Here is a 24016-nt window from a genome sequence, read left to right as displayed (position 1 = left end):
TTAAGTTGATAAACTGTTGACTTAACATTTAATATATAAAACAAGTTATATAAAACTGATATTTATATACATAACAAGGAAAAGTATTGGAATCGTGTCAAATATGACCCTTCGAGTTTTTTGAAAATCACCATGTTTTTAGACCTCCTGACCAGTGGCGTAGCGTGGTGTCAGCCGCCCGGGGCGGAGAAAAATTTCGCCGCCCCCTTATTTAGGTATCTCAATTTAAAAGACTAAAATATACAGTAATTCTAAAGAACTTTTCGGCAAGAACAATCATCATTATTGTGTATTGTACAGGTTACAAATAAAAAAGTCATGTATATATGTTTTACAATATAATAATCATATTTATTACAAAAATTTTTACTAGATATTATTATTATTTATTGTGAAATTTTGCCGCTCCCTAAAAGTGCCGCCCGGGGCGGGCCGCCCCTGCCGCCCCCACTACGCTACGCCACTGCTCCTGACCCAAAAAAGTAATAGAAAAAAACTTCTGTATGTTGTCATCTATTTCCTTTAATATCTCAAGATATGATAACGACTAAGAAACGAAATTTGCCACAGTATTTTGTATATAAGAGTCGTTGGTGCTATTAAATTTTGGTGGTTAAAGGTCGAAGGGGTAGGGAGATAAAGGGTGCCTTGTATCATATTTTGAGAAGGGTCGGGCTTAATGTAGATTTTATTCATTATTACCATTCACAATTTTTTTTTATAAAACTCATCCCTATCCTCTAAATTAAGCTTTTTGCCATTTTATGATAATTAAGAATATAAAAAGTTTTTATAACAAAATCTCATAACAGATGGCGCCACACAATTTTTATTTATTAATAGTGTAATATAATTAATAATATAAAAGTCCTATTTTAAAAGAAAATCTTAACAGCCGGGAAATTTACTCAACTCGTAGCTGGATTACTTAATTTACGGATTATTATTTACTATTTACATTATTAATTACTAATAATTTGAATTTTTACAAAACAAACAGTTATAAATTCTCAGACTGATTTAAATCTTTCGGGAATCAGACCCTAATCGGACATTTAGTGTAATTACAAATAAATTTGTCTAAAAGTATCGTAGACAATGGGTGCGTTCGTTAATAGCGGTCGCTCTGCGCTCCGCTACTACGGGAGTGTGCTGCTGTTTGTAGGCATTATTAGGAAGGACGGTGAAAAAAAGAAAGATAGCGGCGTCTGCACTGTCGATAGTATCGTGATGGAGGAATCTATGATTCTAAAATATGAGCTTTTAAAGGCAAAAGAATGGTCCCAATTGTAAAATTTAACCATAAAATGGATTATTTGTTGAAAGAGCATTCGATTAATGTGTACCTAGGTAGTCCAAGATGGCGGCTCGTCTCTGAAACAGTGGGGACGCAGGTACTAACCTAACCTAACCTATTCTAATAAATTACCGTAATTATTGCCAACCAAATTATTAGAATATGTTAGGCTAGGTTAGGTTAGTACATGCGTCCCCACTGTTTCAAAGACGAGCCGCCATCTTGGACTACCTAGGTACACATTAACGGAGCATTCAAAATAGCCACGAAAAAAATTAGAATGCCGGCTACCATTCGAAAAGGCACTTACGTCACCGCGTGCACTAACTTGCGCTTTCACAACTTCTAAATTTTCATTCATAAAACCACATTATGGAGCCCGAAACGAAACTATCTGAGCCATGGAGGACGCCATGTTGCTTTCCACGGTAAACTACTGTTACGAGCGACCGTTTTTGCCATTCGATAGTGTGCACTCCGACCGGAATTTAGGAACGCGTTCTGCAGGAATTTTCAAACGGATGTTGCTCATGAGGAGTTACACCGAAGAATAAAAGAACGCACCCAATATCTTTCATGTGGCAAGTGACACAAGCATAGCTTACCATTGGCCGAATGGATAAAACCATTAAACACCGGAAGTTCATTGTGGATTTGCACCTCACGACAGGCTGGCCACGTGAAATTTTCTTTGGGTATTTAATTTCATAAATTAAATATCAAAATTAAACTCCACAAGAATTATCAATAAAATGAAATATCACTCACACACTCTAACTTTTGAACTAAATGAGAAGTTAACATAAGCTGCAAAGTGTAAGTGTTTAAAAATAAAAAAATAAAAAAATGATAGTTTGAATCAGCAATCATTTTCAGTCTGCTGAAAACTATCTCAAAATTTCAAATTTCAAAACTTGCCAATTTGCAGTGGGAAAAAGTGAACAAAGTGTTTTTTGCCCACTTTTTCCCACAGTGGACAAAAAATTTTGGATAATAAAATTTGGTACCTTGGGTTAGGGCCCAGTAGGCCCATTCATATATTTAGCATTTTTTTTTTTTTTTTTTTTTTTACAAATTACAAAAAGTAATTAATCTAAAATTTTACTTTAGCTTCTTGGTGGAACTCTTATAGGATGTATGATGTGGGTTTTGGCTACCTCCACAGCTGTACATCGTTTTTTTAAGGGTACTTTGGTAAGTTTACAATTTTTTCAAACTGGTTTTATTTAATGTTTTATATAGCTATATACAGATATATATTTTTTATTTTAAAACAGATCTTTACATATGTTGTGTTGATACTTGGATCATTTCTTTTCTTGAATGGTAAGTATCTTTATAGTTCGTATGTTCTATGAAATTTGTTAGTCCTGGTCATTGTATAACATTACTTGTAAGCAGCTCCCTGTTTGTAAGATTCCGTGAATCTTACTGAATATTTCAATAATAGTGTCTGAGGAAGTAAATGGATACAAGGCTTAATACACATTTATTTGACATATAACACATTTATTTGACATATATATTTGTATGTACAGAACAGGGCCAAAAGAGAGTGGGTGCCTGTGATCTCGGCTTATAAATCAAGCAGCCAAGTCCTCGGGCACTGCTGTGCTTGACGCAGTGGCATAGCATAGTGGGGGCGGCACTTTAAAGGGGCGGCAAAATTTCAAAATAAAAAATAATAATAATACCTAAATAAGGGGGCAGCGAAATTTTCCTTCGCCCCGGGTGGCTGACACCCATGCTACGCCACTGGCTTGACGTGCTCTTTACAAACCTTGGTGAGACACAACATGACACTAGAGATTGCATTACTGGTATAACCAGTATATTAGAAAAATTATATCCAGGTAAATTTACCAGTAATTAATTTTTTACCAGTATTTCAGTTAAAAACCTCTTAATTAACTGATATTTATTTTCCTATAATTCCCCTGGGAAATACTCATGGGAAGCAGATTTCCCTTTTCTCTCACCCCATACTATAGCAAGAAAACAGTGCAGGTGGTGATGGGTCATTGCATTTGTAATTTAAGGTTACTAAAAGGAATTTTCTAGTCTGTTTATAATTTGATTCCCTCCAAAAATGGGTCTTCTTTTTAGGAATATAGTAAGGAAAATTGAACAAATATAAGCCACACAAAATATCCAATAATGTTAACAAAAATACAATTTTGAATGGGATTTAGAGATAATCAAACACTTATAGAAAATGAAAACAAATCATGATCTGCAGATGTCACTAAAATTAGTTCAGACTCAGATTCTGGCAAGGTGTTCATTGCTTACCACACCATCAACTTCTCATGTTGACATGAGAACAAAGTGCACAATAGAAAAGTCAAATTTAACAATGAAAGAGAAATTGGACTTATTCATTAAACATATACCGTATTTTACGGACTATAAGATGCACTTTTTTCTTCGAAAAATTGCCTCCAAAATTCAGGTGCGTCTTATAGTCCGTAGCATCTTATAGGTATTTTTAAAAAATTGCTTAAAAATTAAGGTGTGTCTTATAGTCTGTAGCGTCTTATAGTCCGTAAAATACGGTATTACTGTTATCAGTGTCTACACTCATAAGTAAACAGTAATATTCTTTGACCAAGATGCTAAATGGACAATTATATAAGAAAATTAGATGAGGACACAAAAATGCTATAAGAGAAATTGTTTTGGTTAAACAAAAACTGATTGATACATGAAAACATACTTATGCTGTAGATAAAGAAAATCTTTGAGAATAGGTTTATTTACAATAGCTTATGGCAGCATGTAGTGCCCCCTCTCAATACTAGAGGGCATACTCCCCGAAGTGAAACCTACTTCTGGGAGCTATAAATTAGGGGATCCTATTCTTTTGACTCGTCCATCACTGTTATTTACATGCTGATCTCTACATTTGTACAGATTGCCTATGTTACAATCTCATATTGTGTGTAAATTTTTGATATAATAAAGAGAATATATAATTGTACTTAAGTCGTTCAGGTGTTTCTTGACCATACTTAACAAGCTTGCGGGCAAGCTCGTTAAGTGTGCATTTTTAAAACACATTGAGTTGCATTTTTAAGTTGCATTTTTAAAACACATTGACAAAAGTTAGAACTGGGATAAACTTTCAAACTAAAATCATTCACACAATCAATTAAGAACCTTTAAAATCCAGTAATACAATTTTAAAGGTTCTTGATTGTTTGTGATTCGTTCCAGTAATTTGGTAATAAGCTAGTTTTTAACCATTCACACTTTTTCAGCAGAGAATTTATTCAGCAAATGAATGTTTTCGACTTATAAAATAGTGAAAAACATTTTTTTATTTTGAAAATATTGCATTTTTAAAATAAAGTACTAAAAAATTAGTTTTTTATTAAAGGACTGAAAATTTTAAAATAGCTAATTAGTTACAGAATATATATCAGATGATTCATTTCCTAATGCTAGTATTTAAATCAATAAATATCTTGATACAAAACATCTGATCAGTTCAAATAGGTTAAATTTTTGTTATGTCATTTAGGAACAACATAGTTACTTAGTTTCCTTAGTGGTACTAGCCACATTACCATTTTTCCTCATGCTTACAGTTTGTCATAGGCAATAATATACTTATTATCTTCATGGCAGAGTAAAAAGAATTCATTTACCTTTATAAGTGATCCCATTATAATCCTTTATCTTTGGGGATCCTTGGACACTTTCATATACAGTAGAATCTCATTTTAACAGATTGAAGAACAATGGATTTTTCCCCAGGTCTTGCCAAACTAATGTAATTTACCTCTTTTTAACAGATCTGTACCTTGGAATAATTGAGGTTTTCTAGCCCCATCTACTGTAAACACGTTTTTTACAATGTTTAATTAATATTTGGGTGTTTCCTGGAACTAAATTGGAAAAGGTATGTTCCACACAGAACAAAATAAGCACACAATCATTATGGTTCACATTGCTAACATTGCAACTATGTGTCAGCATCCTATTGTAGCTCATTGATTAATGGTGGGAAACTACTTTGGCTTGAAACTTCCGGACATGTATGTTTCTGCAGCAAAGGTTCATGGCAGCTTGGGACTATCACATCTTGAAATCATACCATCACGCTTGTTTAACATTAACATTTTGTGCTGATGATACCGCTAAAAGAAGTGCAGAAACACATGGCATAAGGTACTGTATTGTCTTATAACATACAGTACATGTTTCTGTAGAATAAAGGATAGAGATCTCAAGAGACTAAATAATTTCAAGCACAGATATCTTTTATATGCAGATGGTTAAAAAATGGAAATTTTTTCGAATGACTGATATTTCCCTGGATATGTGAGAAATCCGTTGTTTGTGGTTTGATGGATTCTTGGAATAATGGGTGATTTTCGGCATACCAAGTGATCCATTAAAATGAGATTCTAATGTATGCATTTGAAAGATGTTTAGTCTATCATAACTTGTTTAATATCAGCATGACATGTGTATAATAATAAGTTATATAACAATTATTCAATTTTTTAATATAGATTATAAGATAAAATTCTAAAGACATTTTCAATAATTATAATTACTGTAATAAAAATTATCTATGTAATATTTATAGGTCTTCTTGGATGGATTGGTTCTTACAGAAGAGGAAGTTGCTTGCTAAAATTGGTATGATAATTTTTTAATTTAACCAAAATTTATATATAATAAGCAATAAAATAAACAATTATATAATGGCAATAGCATAAACAATTACAGTAGCAAAATTAAAATTACTGTGGTGTGATGGGTTAATGAGAACCACATTATATAAATAATACACCACGGATTAACACATATTTCAAATAAACAATAATGGTAATTATTTATTTACAGTCAACTTAAATTACAGAATTTTGAAACAGTCCATAATATGACACGTTACCTTTTTTTTAAAATACAGAATTTAAACCATTTACTTCTCCTCGTTCACAATGCTCCTATATCTGGTTACATGTGCGAGTCCCAAAACCAGCCAGTTCACAATCCGTTTGAATTGTCTTATAATGCTAATTAAAACTAATTTAAATTAAACTAAAACTAATGTTATTTAGATTAGAGAAAGAGTATAGAAAGATTATATTAGAAGGGGATTCCTTTTATTTGTTTAGTGAGTTGGGCAATTTGCAACATCTATCACAATTAATTGAGAGGATACAACCCTTTTGGTGGGATGAAATATCCAATTATGAATCTTCCTTTATATCTTGATAGTACCAGTTCTTTAACACAACTCCTCTGAATCTCTGTTGACTGAGTCTCTCTCTCTGGTTCCTTTCTCGTCGTCACCCCGTCTCACTTGTACCCTTCTCCTCTCTTACCACGTGCTTCTCCTCTCGCTTGATTCCCCAAGAATGAACAAAGATTGTCCCCCTACCCTGTGATGTTGGTCGATGCCCCTTCCAGCCCAAAACTAGCCAGAAACAAACACTAAGCGATTAAAGAGTTGAAATGGGAAAGGTGGCAAGCATTAGTTAGATAGACAAAGGGATGACATATAATGTATATATGTAGATTACTTAATAAACCTACATATATACATTGGGGGGACCCCACCACATTACACCTATAAATTATGAAATATACATGGTCTACATATATTTACATTTTTATTTATTTATATTTTTGAAATTGTAATATATATTTGTAAAATGTAAAAATATATTTTTGTATTTTCTATTATAATTTGGTAATTATGATAGCTCTGACCAGAGTGCATTGGAAGTTCATAAAGTTAATTAGCATAGTTTTAGCATTGCAGATTTATTGACACATGTAAGGTTGCTACATTTTGATTTTCCAAAGTAAGGATGATGCTAATGCATGCATAGAGGATCCAAGGCAGCAGCCCTGAATTTAATGTGCTGCAGGCAAAAAATTTTTGAGGAATGTCTTGTGACATCTTGAAAAACTCTTTTCATAAGCTTCTCTATGATATAGTAGAGAATCTTCTACATTAATTAATAAAATATAAATTTAATTATAATTATTAAATTTATCACGAGATGGGTCATAACACCTACCTCTAGGCCAAATTACTTAACATTTAATTATTAATAGTAGCATTAATATGGTTCAATATAATCTGGCAATTGTTCTGTGAGAGTATAGAAAGTATGAACGAGTCAACACGGAGAACTGTATTGATTTCTTTGATGGGACAAATTGATAACAAGCATGCTTGGTAGAGCAGACGCTTAGAAGGGGGAAACCATTTATCTCAATAGGGACTAAACAAAGACAACTATCCAAATTAACAAGATAACCCTTTAATTTTCCTTGGAACATACAATACATCCAGGGAAACACACAGGAATGTACAGAGCCTGACAATACAATCTACCAAATAGCGTTAACACACAATTCTCCCTACAAATAATATGTTACAGAATTCCTGTAACGTGCAGACATAACATACCAACAATGAGTTTAAAGTGTATTTCTTCTTTTACTTTTCATTGGACAGGAAACAGTTTGAAAACAAAATCTTCCTGCTGACCTGGTTGCACAGTCTTTACTTTCTCGCTTCCCAACTAATTCCACATGCACTTTCACACACCACCACTACTTTGCTTCTCCATCTTCGTCCTCTCTCTATTTCCGTTCTAACATCTCTCCAATACACACCCTCCAATAACTCTCCCACTCTCAGTTACACACCCAGATTTACACAACTCCTCTCCATTGAGTCGGACCCTCCACATGGCAAAGAAGTGCAGGAAAAGATGTAAGGCACAGTTCTTTAATCTAATAATTGAGTTTACAAATGTTTATATATGGCTGTCCAAAGATAAATAGTATAAAAGTTACCAGCAGATAAATTTTTTTATTTATTTTTACTATTTGATTATTTATTTACATTTAGTTAAAGAATTTGAAACTCAAGTTTTTAATTTTTTATAAATTGATTATTCAATTTTAATTTTTCCAAATTTTTAAAGTAACGTTGAAGAAATAAATATTAAAAAATTGTATAAATAAGAAAACTCTAATTGAATTTAATCACTATTGAAATAATAAACCTGTCAGTAGATATATTAATTGCAGTTAATATTTTTTTAAAGATTTATTATTTAAATACTGTATCTTGTATAAATATCTTTAATTTTAGATTTCTTGCAATAAGAGATAATATTGCAAAATTTGAATTAAAAATTTGAAAAACTAAAATTAAAAATATTCTAAGACATTTAGAAACATTTTCAGTTTCCTTTTTTTTTTTATGCAAAAATGCATTTAGACTTTATTCTGTAAGTGTATTATTCTGTTAATAATACACTTACTACAGAAATTATCATTAAATATCTTGAAAACAAATTTTATCATGATTATAAATTCTGAAAGTTTGAAAATTTGTATAACTTAAATAGTTGTAAAATTAATTTTGTAAAATTTAATTCAATTTTGCTTTATTTAGATTTATATCAAAACATTTTTCATTATTTTTAAATTTCAGTTCTTAATATTTTCTTTGCTCACAATTTCTTGTGAGATTGGTGGGATCATTGCTCTTAATATAATGAAGATGAAAGTAAGTTATGTTTGATTTGTTAATTTAATTAGAAATTTAATTCAAACAAAATTTGTTTGAATTACTGTACATAATTGAAGCAATCTGTAATAAAATATTAGTAAATTTAAGATCTGAAAACAAGTCTAACTTAGTGTAAATGAAAATTTGATTCTAATGAGTTTCCATCATTTTCTAAAATATTTTAGATGACAGATATACTTCAAACAGCTTGGATGGAAATAAATCAAAATACAAGAAATGTGATTCAAGAACATGTAAACTAATTAGTTTAATATAATTAAAGAAAAAGTTTTTCATTTTATAATGCTGATAATTATTTTAACTTTTTTTATTACAGTTTGTTTGTTGTGGATTTGTTGGACCTCAAGAATTTGCTGACACAAATGATCCTATTGATGACAGTTGTTATTATAAAGTATTAGAAGGACAAAATATATCTGTAGTTGGTTTGCGGCAATTGAACAGAGTAAGGTTTTTTAATAATTATTAAAAATTTTCTGATTAATGTCATATATATACACAGTTTACATTTTTAAAATATATTTATATATGTTAAGTTTTATATTGTGGCAGTTTACAATAATTTCTTGAATAGTTTCTTTTTATGAATACTTGATGTTCTATGTTTAAATTTAAAGATGCAGTATATTCTCCAGTTGATGAACTTGGTAACCTGACAATTCTGAAAATGACTACAGCATTCAAATTTGTAGTCGCTGATAAAGAATAAACTTTTATCACATAAACAACAGTACAGATCTTTGCTTTATAGAACAAAATGTAAAATGGACTTTTTAAATGTATAAAGGCACGTGGCTAAGATACAAAACATTCATAAACTTAAAACAAAATATAAATAAATGTAAACAGTATGGTTTACATGAAATTATTGAGAAAAATAATAATATAAATAAAATTAAAATAAATCTCCAAGTGTAAAACTTTTCTATGAGAATATGGGCCAAATTGTTTAAATAACATTATCCACAATTGTGGAATATTGGCTGTAGGGAAATTGCATGGTGATAAAGATGAAATGTATAGGTTTATCCAAGAGAACAAAGTTTTTTTCATGACACTCCCTGAAAAAAAAAACTTTGTTTACTTGTTAACTTAATTCAAGCCCAAAAAGGCTCATAGCTATGCTGTAGTACTCTTTTAGAAAGCTCTGTTGCAGGTCTGTTGTTCACAATGTCATCTTGACATTATTTAATGACCGCTTCACAATAATATGAAAGCATTTTTGATGGTATTTATCATAAATACAGTTAGAACATAATGGTTTGTTGCACCGTGCACATGTAATCATTGCTACTTCATTTGCACATTTCTTTACTTCATCTGCTACTTCATTTACATTTCTTTATTTTTTGTTTTAATAACAAAGGGTGGAAAACAAGTGTGAGATCTGGAATTCCATCAGACTCAAAATTGTAATAATTTTCCCTATTGTAAACATCCTCGATAGAAAAAATTCCTAGCTGAGAAAATATGCGTCCCTGGCCGTATAACTGTCAACTATTCATTGTTCTTAAGCTGTATACAGATCATCTTGCAACTTAAGTTTATAGTTAACGTCCGAATTCGTCATATATTTTTGGTCCCGGGAACACCTATGACCCAAATCGCCATCAACCATCGATCACGTGACCAATTTTTCCAGCCTAAAGCTATAAAAGCCACTTCTTTCCCCCCCTCAGGGGAGTCTCTTATCATCTGCCTGACCAATGCCATTGCAGATCGTCACCACTATGGACTTACGTTCCCACGTCACCACGCTCAGTCGTGACTTTATAAAAGTGGGCCATTCCCGGATACCGATTTACACTTCTTGGATAGCAAAGTGATAACTCTATCAGGAAACTAATAATGAGGTATGAACTGAACTGGTAAGCTCTCTCTCGAACCCCACGCGAATTAGGGAAATTAGTTAATTTTTGTAATTGTGTCCTTTGTTTAATTCCAATAAATCTTGTTTTAATTGTTAAATGGTGTCCTCTTTGACTCGAATATCGCTTTCGCCTTAACGTCAACCCCATCTCACCTCCTATCCATTCGCCCGACAAGAAGAGTCCCAACTCTCAGGACCGAAATCGAAACTTTAGCCATCTTGACAAGTTAAAGGTCAATGACCTGTTGCCAGAAAGGGGAGATACGACTTCCTCCTACCTCCCTCGATCTCACACAAGCTTAATGGTTTTGAAAATATTTATTTTGTGTGTTTTTTGAGATCCAAGCCATGGATTTTTTAACATGTCACAAAAACTGATGTGCTCAACTGGTTGTGAAATAGCCAATTGTGAATATGAAAAATGCCAATAGAGAAATAGCCAAACGTGCAGATGCTATTAAAATACAATCTCTTTATATTTTAATAGCATCTTCACAATTGATTATTTCTCTATACACATACATAGCATCTTTACAGTTGGCTATTTCTCTATTGGTTTTAAGGAGATAGCTACAATTTTGTAATTTTTTGATAAAGTTTTTAACCTGTTTATCATCTCAAGGCTGACAAAGAGGATATTTCAAAGTGAGATACTTTTTATATGACAAGATGGAATATCTGTGAAGTTGCCAAATTGTGCACTTCAGCTTACTCACTTCAGAACAGAAGAGAGGTGGCAATTGGTATGTGGGTGAGACAGACACTCAACAGTTACAAAAGAAATTGTCCTGATTTATTTATACTAAAAAGGCTTACAGAAACTATTGTTCTTGGTGTTCTCTGCAGGTGATGAGAAAGTCCATTGAATCTTCTGTTTTTTCTTGAAAGTTGATCTGTCCAAGAGAGAAGGATGTTTTCATCATTTTGACAGCCCTGGGGTAGTGTTGTCAATGATTTAGAGAAGAGGTGAGAGAGAATCAAGGGTAAGGTGACTAGACATCCTGCTTTTGGTGGACAGTCTCAATTTTTAACAATGTGCCCCACGTTCCATGGTGTTTTAAAAAAGTCCCGAGTTTTGGAAAGATTAAGTTTTTGTCAATTGTGTGCCATAAAATTATGTCTTATGTTTGAGATTCATAAAGATCATTTTATATCACACTTATCAGTACATTAGCTGTACATTAGCATCAGAAATAAAGAATGCTGCGCAGACAAAACCCTTTGAAGCAAAGATCGACAGAAAATGGTTTGGGGTGCACAGTTGCAGCAACACAGCAGCGCACGTTCACAGTTTAAACGAGCGAAAATTTCATTTGTTGCATGTTATATGGTGCAGAGTAACCACATCTGTTGCTGCCTTAGAAAGCTAGCGACTAGTGAGAGTAACCACATTGGTTTGTATCATTCTATTGCTAGCAGTGGGGTTGGGGTTTCATTTTGGTTGTGACAATATTATATAATAAAAAAAAAATTACAATAATAAAGTGACACTCAAGGCAAATTCAGAGGAAAAGTAATACAAGTTAGTATTATTATTATTTAGAAAGAAATACAGAAGGATTAAAATGATTGTTAAAATATAGTTTGTCATATGTACTTGTCATAGGTAGCAAAAATGTCAATAGAGAACAAATTGTTAGAAATATTTCATCATTTTGAAATGAACTACGTTCCATATAATAATGCATTAAAAACTGTGAAATACATGCTGTCCTTACCAGGAACAATGCCACGACTGGATGCATTTTTTCTATCATAAATAAAGTGTAGACATCTGGTAAATCACAATTAAATGTTGAGACTCTGAAAGCCATGTTATGTGTGAAATATAATTTAACAAATTCTTGCAAAAAATTTTATGACATTTTAAACAAGGACAGCAATCTACTAAAAAAAAATTTATTCAACTGAGAAATATGCTAAAGAATAAATGGTTTTTAAAGATTTATAATAGTATATATATTTATTATGTTTGTAAATTTTACATATGTTGAAATTTAAAAAAATATAATACAATACAATTTTTGCATTTTTGATAACAAAAATTTTGCTCTGGAACATTTTTTTTTCAACAAGACAACTACTCCCTCCCATCAATTTTGACCCGCTTCATCAATGTTAAAAATCTAGTCACCTTAATCAAGGTGATGTTGAGGATGCAATCAAGTAAGGTTCGGCACTGAGAGAAATCGGAGAGTTGTTATTGTTTTCTGTTCCTGATAACCTATTCTGATTGGTCGCTTTTCCTTGTTTTCACTTTCTAAGTGGTTGGTTACTTGTTACTTAGTATAATAAGATTTCAACTTAGATTGCAGGATAAGTCAAAATCAACATTTAATTTGATCCCAAGTGAAGATAGTTGATCTTGGGACTTACATTGTCTAGTTTTTCTTTGTTATGTTTCTGAGAAAAGACGTTTATTTTCATTATTAATTTTTCCTTTTATGGAAAAAAAGCATATTTTAAATATTAATGAATTTAGTGGGGTTCTTGGAAATTTCCTAAGCATTACATATCTTCATCATCTACAAAAATTTTGTCATATATTTGTGAATTTGACCACCCCTGAATCTATTATTAATAAAAACTTTTCATTTTTTGTATATTGCTGAAATATTTCAATTAAGAAGTCTTTATAAGAACCTACATTACATTAAATAATACAAAATGTGATTGTAATGTTATATGTATGCTACTTATGGAGTGATCAAAATAAAAATTATATTTTCAATGACTAAAAAATTGTACATATCAAATTTAAAACGAGAAGATTAAATTATAAATGTGAAAAAACATTTCACATATCACTGGGGATAGAACCAAAAACAAAAACTTTTCATATGACACTTTAATTAATTTAATGACACTATGTTGTAAGTTTGTGCATTAGTCTTCTGTTTAGGTATCAATGGTTCTAGAAAACTTTTATTGTAATTTTCTTGAAAATGCCTGAATAGTGGGTTCTGTGGCTTCGGTAGAGTACAAGTGCAGGAAAATACAGCATATCCATGAAATGTCATCAAAATTGGTGATTACAAACTACTGGATACCTCTTGTGAGCTGAAAGCAAGTGTGCTGTTATGATACTATGATATGTATAATTGTGGAACTACAATAGTTGAATGTAAACAACAAACTGTTATCTAGATGTGCAATCTAAGTTGTACATAGATTCTTATGGACTTTATGCATGATGGCAAATTGCAAATACAACTTTTATTGCAAAAATGTTGTAATGTGTTTGGGACCCATTAGGATAGCATTATTCTACTAATACTACCTCACTCCCTGTAACAATCTGAAATAAAATTTGCTAATTTTTGTTTAGTCTTCCATAGAAGTTCCTCAATTTTCACTCTCCTCCACAATGCTAAAGACCATCCCAACATTCACTTTCAACCAGGCATCCCTGATCAGAATGTCAGGGATGCCTGGTTGAAAGAACATCAGAATGCCTTCTTGAAAGAATCGCCAGCATTATGCTAGCTATCTTTGCCTCTAACTCCAACATCAGTGTGGATTTGACCATGCATGCCTTATATGTAGCTCTTTCTGGCAATCCTTTCTAAAACATCTAGAGCATGTTGAAATTTATGAGGCCACCCACAAAAATACTGCTATTAACTTTCATGATATAAACTCTCCCACAGCATGGAAGTCTTTCTTTGAACTGTAAACTTACTTTCCTCTCTCCTCTTTATGTCATCCCTCTTTTTCATACATGGCAATTCTCCATTGTTTCAACAGTTGTGGGATTAGTTAACCTGAGGATGTCCATTCAACACAGGCAAAAATATTAGCACTTCCCAAGTGTTTTGCTGAGTATTTGTTTTTTTATAGCTTTGTATCAAGTTTACCTGGTTTTTGAGTGGTTGTATTTCATATCAAAAACTTCCGATGTTTCAACTACATTTCATATTTTAGTTAGCATAGATAGTTCTTGGTTGTAAATAATTGAAAGACAATAAAATGAGTGTAAATAAAATAAACCAATTTAGTTACTTTCAAATTTTGTTTTATTTCTTCCATATCTTCTAAAACATTGTTCATGGAAACCACATATTGGGTTCATGGACTGCTGCCACTTTTTCTTTCAACTTCTCAAGCATTTCTTTCTGAGTTTAGTCTTTATCTTATAACTATCTGTTATAAGACTAAACTCAGAAAGACATGCTTGACAGAAGTTACATTCCAGTGTCATGCACATTTATTATCCTGTAGACTGAAATTTTATATATTTTGTAGACTGAAACAGTAATGAAATTTTAAATTTCATTACTGTTAAATACATTACATATAAAATAAAATTACTGTTAATAAATTTGTATTAAAAAATATTAATTATAAAAATAATTATATAATTTTTTTCATAAATTTTAATTTTATATTATATATTGCAGATTGGTTGTAAAGAAAAATTAGTTGACTGGTTTTATACAAACAAGGCCATTTGGATCACCTGTCTTGGGGCACTTCTGCTTCTACAGGTAAATATTAAATATATTTGTCATTGTTAAATAAACAACTTTTAAACTTTTTATTTTAAACTATAAGAAAATAGAATTCTCATTAAAAATAGTACTTATATATTCAGACAAAAGAAAAATCTTAAATAGCATTTTGTTCAATGTCAGGAATAAATCTATGTACACATTGACAGAATTAACAATTGTTTCTTTAGCATTGTTGATTTAATGTAATCTATATGTAATTTTAGTCATGAACCAGAAAAATAGAGTGAGAAAGTTAATTAACTTAGACATTTAGAAAGAAATAATTTCCAAGCAAGAAAATGGAAAAAGTATATGATATCTGAATGCTGAATATGGTATTGCTAAATCAACAATCAGTACAGTTTTAAAAAACAAGGAAAAAATAAAAAGTGCACAGGTTTTTGAAGGAATATCTAGATTAAACAGTTTACATTGTAATACCATGGAAACAGATGGAAACTTAATGTAAGTGTGTAAAATCAATTAATTTTATATTATTTTTATACTTAAATTTTCGATTCTGTGTTATATTTTTCCTGTTTAAATGATTATAATAGATAGTAACTTTGTTTTAGATTGTGAACCTGGGATGAATTACTCCTAACTAAATATATATATATTTCAATGTATGCTAGCACAAACAGATTCTATAATGAATGAGGTTCTAGAGCCAATTATGGTCATTCTATCATACCTCACTATATTTCATTTGTTCAAAAAAACATGGCAAAAGGGGCCCACTTTACCTAGACTCTATATAGGCCTAAGCTCTCAAACTGTACATTATGTAAAATTAAGAGATTCTTCAGTAAAAATATGGGCAAATGCATTGAATAACAGATGTTCCAACTAAAAACAAAATATTAACTAATAATGTAGGTATTTTAACATAAAAAAACTTAATCAAACTATTTGATTTAAAGATTTGTTTTTTTTTTTTAACACAATTCTTTCAAATGTAAGAGTTTTTCGTCGAAAAATGGCTTGAGTACATTTTTTATTATAATAATAGTTATTTTACTAATATAGATATCCCTTGCATAACATGGTAGTTACCATACATTCTGAAAAAGTGCCATCCTATGCAATTCTATGCTCTACGAAACAAAGGACTAATGCAAAACATGAGGTTAGGTTCCAAAACTTACTAAGAGAAATATATTTATTAAAGCAATCAATAATTTATTTTCATTCAATAATTAACTGACAATCACAATTAAAAGTATTGTATTATGCATTAATATTAATTTTAGTAAAATGAGGGTGCTCTATTTTAATAAAGTATCACCATCTTCTGAGCCATTTTGTTGATCATGATCAGAAATATTAACATAATCTTCATTTTTTATTTTTATCATAAAAAATTTTTTATATATGACAAAATAAAAATAAAAATATGCTATTAATTAAAAATTTGTTCTAGTGGGTTGCATTTGTTCAATTGAGGACTGAGAGATTTTTTCCAGAATTTGTGTTGAATACCAAACAGTTTGAGTACTGAGATACTCAGTACTCAAACTGTATTTCATTCATCATTAGATAGGAAAGCCAAGACAAGGAAGGAAAAAAATTGCACTATCAGTTTTCATTAAACCTGACAAAAGACACAAAACAAATTGAAAATTTCAATATTTTAAAATCCATGGACAAATTTGAGATAACATGCATGCTTACTTGAATAAAAAAAATATCAAATAAAGGAGTTTGCACTTAAAAGTTCTGAAATCTTGTACACAGGATTTTCCAAATTCTCAAATTACAATTGTCAGAGTGAAACTAGAAACCGTGTTGTACAGGGATTTCCCCAGTTTACAAATTGTGTTAGAGCAAAACTCTGTTATATGAGGGATCTAATGGGAGGGAGGGATTGTGTGTGTTATACTGTAATAATAAAATAAATATTTATAAACATCTTTGAAAATATGCTGCTTGTTTCAATTGTGAATATATTTTAACATTATTTACTCAAAATGTCTTATTTTCTAGTTTACATTTTTATTATCTTAGCAGTTTTTGGTTCTTACAACAAATTTAAAAAACAATATTTTTATAAGTAATTTGATGTGAAAATTGTACTTTATGTTTAATGCTTTAATATTCTTAATATGCTATATCCCCAGAAATATAACAAATTATTCATAATTATTTTTTATTAAAATATCAGTTTGTTTTTACGTAGACATGTAGATTACTTTATTAATTTAAATAACTATAATTTGTTATATATTATCTACATTTTATCATTTATAGGTGATCAGTATTTTGCTTGCTGTATTAGTAATAAATCAGATGAAGAGAGAAAACCGTTCATCACAAGATATTAATGAAAGCCATCATACATATCTATGATTCTATTTTATTTCATTTTATTACAAAATATTAAATTTAGCAGATATTCTTTTTAAAAATGAAATATATAAATATATGAATGCCATGAAATAATAATTAATTAAATAATTGTTGCCATATTTCTTTATCCACAAAATTATGCTTATTTAAAAAGTGTTCAAGATCATAGACAGAAGAAATCTTGGAATTTGAACCCTCCCAATTTCTGTACCATATCTTTTATTGAGTGCTAAATAGCTGCACTTTCTAATTTGTCACGTTTTTAGGAATTTAGAATTATTCAATTAATCGATTGATTCAGTTATCACAATGACTATATGACGTTTATCAAGGAAATCCAAGTTACAATAACAATTGTATTTTCACATTATATTTCTAATTTCTGTATTTTCCAATATTAAGATATATACTGTATATTAATTTTAATACAGTTATATTTAAAATATTAACAATGTAATTATTTTAGTAATTTAATCATTTTGATCAGTACTGACATAGAAAATTGGTAATAAATTCTACAGTTTACAGCTTTTACAATTTATAATTCTAAAGATGTTCATGGACTTTATATGACATTAATGATTTCATATTAAAACATTTTCATTAATTAAAAAGAAAGATTCAAATATTATTTTAAATTAAAAAAGCATATATGAGATGAGTGAAATAAGTAATTTAAAAAAGCCAAAATTATTAGAATTATAGGTACCACTTTAAAACTGAAATAATTTTTTTTTGCATTTTACCCAGAGTGGAAATAGAGAATAAATTTCAAATTATGTTAATTTTTTTCATCACATTTATAATTTATTTGGATATTGACATGAGATAAAAAAATAATTTTTTTCATTTTTAACTCATTTTGCCCTGTGGGCATAAGAGGGCTTTTTTCATTATATCCATTATGGGTTTGACCAGGTCCACAATGGGGCAACCAGGGTGAGAGATGGGGCTTGATGTATCCAGGATGAACAACTCATGAAAAATTCCTGAGGTTGCTTGTCTGGATTTGATCCTGGATCCCCAGAGCAGTATGCTGATGCCTTAACTATCTCAGCCATCTGTCCATCAATGTGAGATATTTTATGATGCAACATTAGCCATGTTAAATAATAATTTTAAAATAATTCTGTGCTACACTGAATAAATTAGATGTGTAATATTCCACCCAAATAGACAGTCAGTTATCTAATCAATACTAAGATTGTGACTCATGTAAAATTTATCAAAAGCTTAATGCATTACTGATCTTATTAATTTGTCCTCAATCATGCTACTACAGCTAAGTGTTTTTGTAAGTTTGGGAAAACAGCAATTTTGTATTATTTATTTTCTATAAAATGTTAAATATTAGTATATATTAAAAATTGTTTATATTCAGTTTGGCTAAAGATAAGCAAATGGTTCAAAATCATTTATAAGCTATATAAAATTTGGGTTTAGCTGCTAAGTAAATCTAATTTAGATTCTAATGTTTTAATAATCAAAGTATTAAACTATTTTGTATTACCTTGGACTACACATTGTGGCTAATTAAAAATTTATAACTAATGTTTCATTATTTTTCTATGAATAAACTTTTTAAATAATTAATAAATTGAAAATAATAAATTATCTAAGTCATGCTCAGTAATGCATAAATCTTTGTAAGTTTAACTATATTGTAATCCTGAATTTGTTTATAACTAATTCTTGATTAAGATCACTTTTAGAATTCTAAGTAATTCAATCAGCATACTTTTTGTAGTTTTAGCATACTTTTTGTATGCTAAAACTTCTAGTGATTTCATCTTTTCTATTGCATTATTATTGTCAGTGCTACTCACTTGAAAAATAACCATATCTATTGGTTTAAGTATTGTAAATATTTTTTCTACATTGATGATAAAATTATGGCTACAATAAATGAATAATCTCTTTTATTACTACCTGACTGACTCAGGATATCATTCAAAGATACCCAGAATAATTTGCTCTATCCTACTACCAAATAGACTTCTTAATTAGCATTCTGCATTCCTGAATATGATCCTGGAATTAAATTAATGTTTTTGAGTGTATAAACAATGAAAAACTTGATAAATTCATAAATTTAAAAGTTTATGAAATATATTAAAAATATGTATCATTTTTGCATACATAAATACTTTTATCAGTATCAGATATTTCTATAAATAAATCCTGTGCTTTTATGAATATAAAATATTACATAAAAAGTTTTTCATGTAAAATATTGATAATAAAAGATAAGTCTAGGCTTACTTCCAAAAATTTATATATTAATAAAAATTATATCATTGATCAAAGAAAAATCATAATATTCATCAGTTTCTTCACAGTTGTGCTCCAATATCTTGATAATATTTTCTTTTGTCTTCATCACTTTCATTATTTTCTGATTTTTTAGATTCTTGAGATTCACCATTTTCAACCAATGTTTCAGTTTGAGGTTAGTGTTGAGTTTCTCTTGTGGTATTTAAAAATCCATTTTTGCTATTCTGTAATCTTCAATTTTCAAATTTTCTTGAAATTGATTCTTTCTTGACAGAAAATAGGATCAATTAATTTTTTGTTTGGTTCAATGTCACGACTGGGTGTATTCATAGACACTTGGAATTTTCATCATCAACTTTTTATTTTAGAACTTTATTTGTCAAGATTACTCAGATTGACAAATAAAGTTCTGAAATAAAAAGTCGATGATGAAAATTGCCAAGTGTCTATGAATACACCCAGTCATGACATTTAACCAAACAAGAAAAAGAAGACATGGTTTTGACTCATACAAAAGGATAAATTAAACATTATCATCATAACAATAGATATTCTACATCATTGAAAGGATGTCTGCATTTCCTGTCCTTTACTTTAGAAGACTCTGAAATTAGAAAAGTTCCATAAGATAGTTTTATCTAGCATATAAAACAATTAAAAATTTTCATAATAAATTTATTGAGACTGAATTAAATTCTCAGACATATAAACTGGGATTATAACAAGTTCTATAAATTTGATTGTGATTATTTCATTTATTATTTATTTTTATTGAAACTGTCTTCAATAATTTAGATCTTTATTGAAAATCCACTAAATAAATAGCATAAATCAACTGTAATGATATTATATATGCAATTTAACAATTATCAGATATTGATATACAGTGAACCCATCTCTCTCAAATCTCACAAGATGAGGAAAAAGTTTGAAATAAACAGGTTGTGAGATATAGAGGTTCCTACACAGTAAACAGTAATAAGTTTGATTGCATGTATTGTATTTTATTAATACAATAGCAAATACAATACATACCTGTATTAGGTATTAATAAAATGTTTGTCACATACATACCTTAACAGAAATAGTTTCTGATACCTGACTTTCTTCAACTAATAAGATGTAAGCCAAACTCTTAGCCAAACAGAGAAAAACAGCATTAATTGCAGCTATTATTGTATTGGAAGAGATATTTTGCAACTATAATTTATGCTATCAAAATGTATTCACTGAACTGTGAATTTGTACCTGACATTTGTCTATAATGTGAGATATAAAAGTTTTGGGAGAAAATCATTTGAAATAAACATGGAAATATATTGAATTTATGCTGAAAGTGAAGGGGATAAAATAAATTTCAAGATAAGGAGGTTTACAAAATAAACATATATGAGATAGACAAATTCAATTGTATAACATAAAACAAGTTTTTTATAATGTTGAAATTTTTCATAAAATAAGTTTTGCAAAACTTTTTGATATTCATCTGTATTAGAAAATGTAAATATGAGACTACAACAATATATGACAATATTATTGTTTAGAAGGTTCTATTAATAAATCACCTATTATCCATGTAGTGATGGATTAAAACCTTCGGGGGCCCCTAGGCACAGAAGATTGGGTCTCCTCTACATAATTTTATTACATAATAAGCACACTGTCAAACAGTGTTAAAATCCTTTTTATAACACTTGGCATGGTGCTATTAACTTTATATAACATTTGGCATGGAGTTTAACATACAATTTGACATAATGAGCTAATAATGTCTAACTGTAGCTGTAGAATTATTTATAAATTATGATAAAGCAAACTTACTGTTGCAATTGTATATGTTTTCCCCAATTTTGGGGCCCATGAAAACCAGAACTCCTAGGCATGTGCCTCAAGTGCCTAGTGGATAATTTGGCACTGTATCCATGTGCAATTTTGAAATTTACATGGAAGTAAAGGTTGTTTATTCTTCAATTTTTTCAGAAAATGTTGTGTTACTTGCTAGCAATTATTTTAAATATCCAGATTCAAATGTAAAATTTTTATTTAAAATGAGTTTGCATTTTCAGAAAAATTGATAAATGCCGAAGTTGATATCAATGCTCAAAATCAATAATATTGTTTAAAGTGAAGAAAGTTTTTGTATGTATTGCTGTATAGTAATTCAATTAATTATCAACTCGCATTTATTTGAGCTTGTAAAAATCATTTTGTTTCAGTCTAAAATTTTTATAAAATATCTTATCAAAAAGTACAGTATTGTATTTTTTGAGAAATGTTTAAGTATTATATTTTTTGTATGTTAATATTAAAGATAATGGAGTAATTTAGTGAGAAAGTGTTAAAATTGTTGTGATATGTAATTTGTGTTGTATGTATTTTGTAAATTTATGTAAATGTTAATTACATAAATAATTTTTGCATCTTAAAATTAAATGTATCCAAATAAATGCAGCACTGCCAATTCTTATAAATGTTTGTAAATATTATGACCTATTCTGCACAGTGAATGAATAATATTGTGACAATCAAATGTATGCAATTTATTAAACTGTCAAATTTAAATTTATTGATACTTTAGCATTTTTTAAACCTGATAGAATATCCATGTGTGATGTATTCTATATATGTTTGAACCTGAAGAAGGGTTATGAAATAACTGAGAAAACATTAGTTATTAAACTTTTAATGCTGGATTCAAGCAAAGGCCATTTTTCTCTGTCTTATTTACATCAATAATCCAGTTGGTACTGTATCTTGTTTATATTTACCTTTTACCTCTATTTTATACAAAATTTTATTTTAAAAATGTGTTTTATATAATTTTCAATTATTATACATTAATAATTTTCATTCATTTTAATAATTTGAACTTTAGCACAAAGACTTTACCACAAAGTCATTATTCTATCAAAGAATAATGACTTTGACTGAAGTTAAAATGATTCAAAAAGTATTATTTTCAGTTTTTTATTATATTCTATAGTTTAAATGTTATATTAAATGAAAGAATTATATATTAAATTTAATACCTTCAATACACATTCTTAAATATAAATTAATTTTTAGTACGGCTATGAAAATAATTTGCAGCAATTTTTTAGTCATATTTTGATATTGTTTTTAAAAATCTGCACGTGTAAATGTAAAAATATGAATTAAAATTATTTTTAAATTCTAATTATTGATGTGATTTGTTTAAAATAAAATAGCATTCAATACATGAAAAATCATAAAATGACTTGAACTGTATCTTCTAACTACTACTACTACTACTACTACTACTACTACTACTACTACCACCATGGCATTCCCCAGAGAAGTGGCCAAGATGAAAGTGGATTTCCTGTGTATGACATCCTGCAAACTTCAGTTCTCTTAAGAACATCATAAAGACAGGGCATAGCACAACAGGAACACACCCACTCTTTTATCCTGGAACCTGCTGACATACCACATCACTTCACAACTTTGTGCCATTTCCATCTATTCATACAGTAGAACCTCGCTTAACGAGCATAATCCGTTTCAGTATTACTCGTAATGCGAAACACTCGTTAAGCGAAACAATTTTTCCCATAGAAATTAATGTAAAATACGATAATGCGTTCCACGCCGAAAAAATACTCAAATGTTTTATGTATAACGTTTATTCAAAAAAATTTGTACAATATACACTGTTAAGGAGCGTGAATCATCATCATCTTTTCTACTAGCGCGGAATGAACCATCCTGGAACGAGAAATCGAGTTGCAGAAACAAAAAAAAAAAAAAAAAAACAAAAAATCACAGCTAATATGTTTGATAAACACTCCAAACGATATGCCGAATTCTTGGAAACATAACTGCTACTTCTAGTCAAATTAATTAATTTTTAATATTTAATTATAGCATTTACATAACCTATCTCGTACTGTCGGGCCCCGTCCCTCACCACCCGGTCGCCCCATTGTAAGCCTGACCGAACCCATAATGGGCTTTCTAAAAGAGGCCCTCTTAGTGCCCACAGGGCGGAAAGAGTTAAAAAAACCCATCTCGTATTAAATTTAATTATTATAAATTGTTAATTTTTAATTCAGACATTTCTAAAATTTAATTTGGAATCGGTCATTAAATTTAATGACCCAAGAATTTGGCATATCGTTTGGCGTGTTTATTAT

At 29.7% G+C, this 24016-nt stretch overlaps 1 protein-coding gene across 2 annotated transcripts in view; it reads left to right on the top strand.

The window, feature by feature from the left end:
* LOC136971270 (tetraspanin-9-like) overlaps positions 1 to 19325 on the top strand; it is a 34231-nt gene extending 14906 nt beyond the window's left edge. Inside the window, exons 1-9 of one of the 2 annotated variants that reach the window (XM_067265731.1) lie at positions 2037 to 2113; positions 2408 to 2491; positions 2575 to 2623; positions 5895 to 5947; positions 8775 to 8849; positions 9038 to 9106; positions 9190 to 9318; positions 15144 to 15230; positions 17487 to 19325. In XM_067265731.1, the coding sequence (XP_067121832.1) occupies positions 2435 to 2491; positions 2575 to 2623; positions 5895 to 5947; positions 8775 to 8849; positions 9038 to 9106; positions 9190 to 9318; positions 15144 to 15230; positions 17487 to 17585 (618 nt within the window). In that variant the 5' untranslated portion in view covers positions 2037 to 2113; positions 2408 to 2434 and the 3' untranslated portion in view covers positions 17586 to 19325. Of the gene's footprint in view, positions 1 to 2036; positions 2114 to 2407; positions 2492 to 2574; positions 2624 to 5894; positions 5948 to 8774; positions 8850 to 9037; positions 9107 to 9189; positions 9319 to 15143; positions 15231 to 17486 lie in introns of those variants that run through there. The other variant, XM_067265730.1, reaches the window with a different exon arrangement.
* The last annotated feature ends 4691 nt before the right edge of the window (positions 19326 to 24016 follow it).

This window comes from Centruroides vittatus, unplaced genomic scaffold, assembly GCF_030686945.1.
Source record: "Centruroides vittatus isolate TY-2023 unplaced genomic scaffold, ASM3068694v2 contig_2429, whole genome shotgun sequence".
Lineage (NCBI taxonomy): Eukaryota > Metazoa > Arthropoda > Arachnida > Scorpiones > Buthidae > Centruroides > Centruroides vittatus.
Note: the sequence above shows the minus strand (reverse complement) of the source record. Positions and strands in the feature narration are given on the sequence as shown.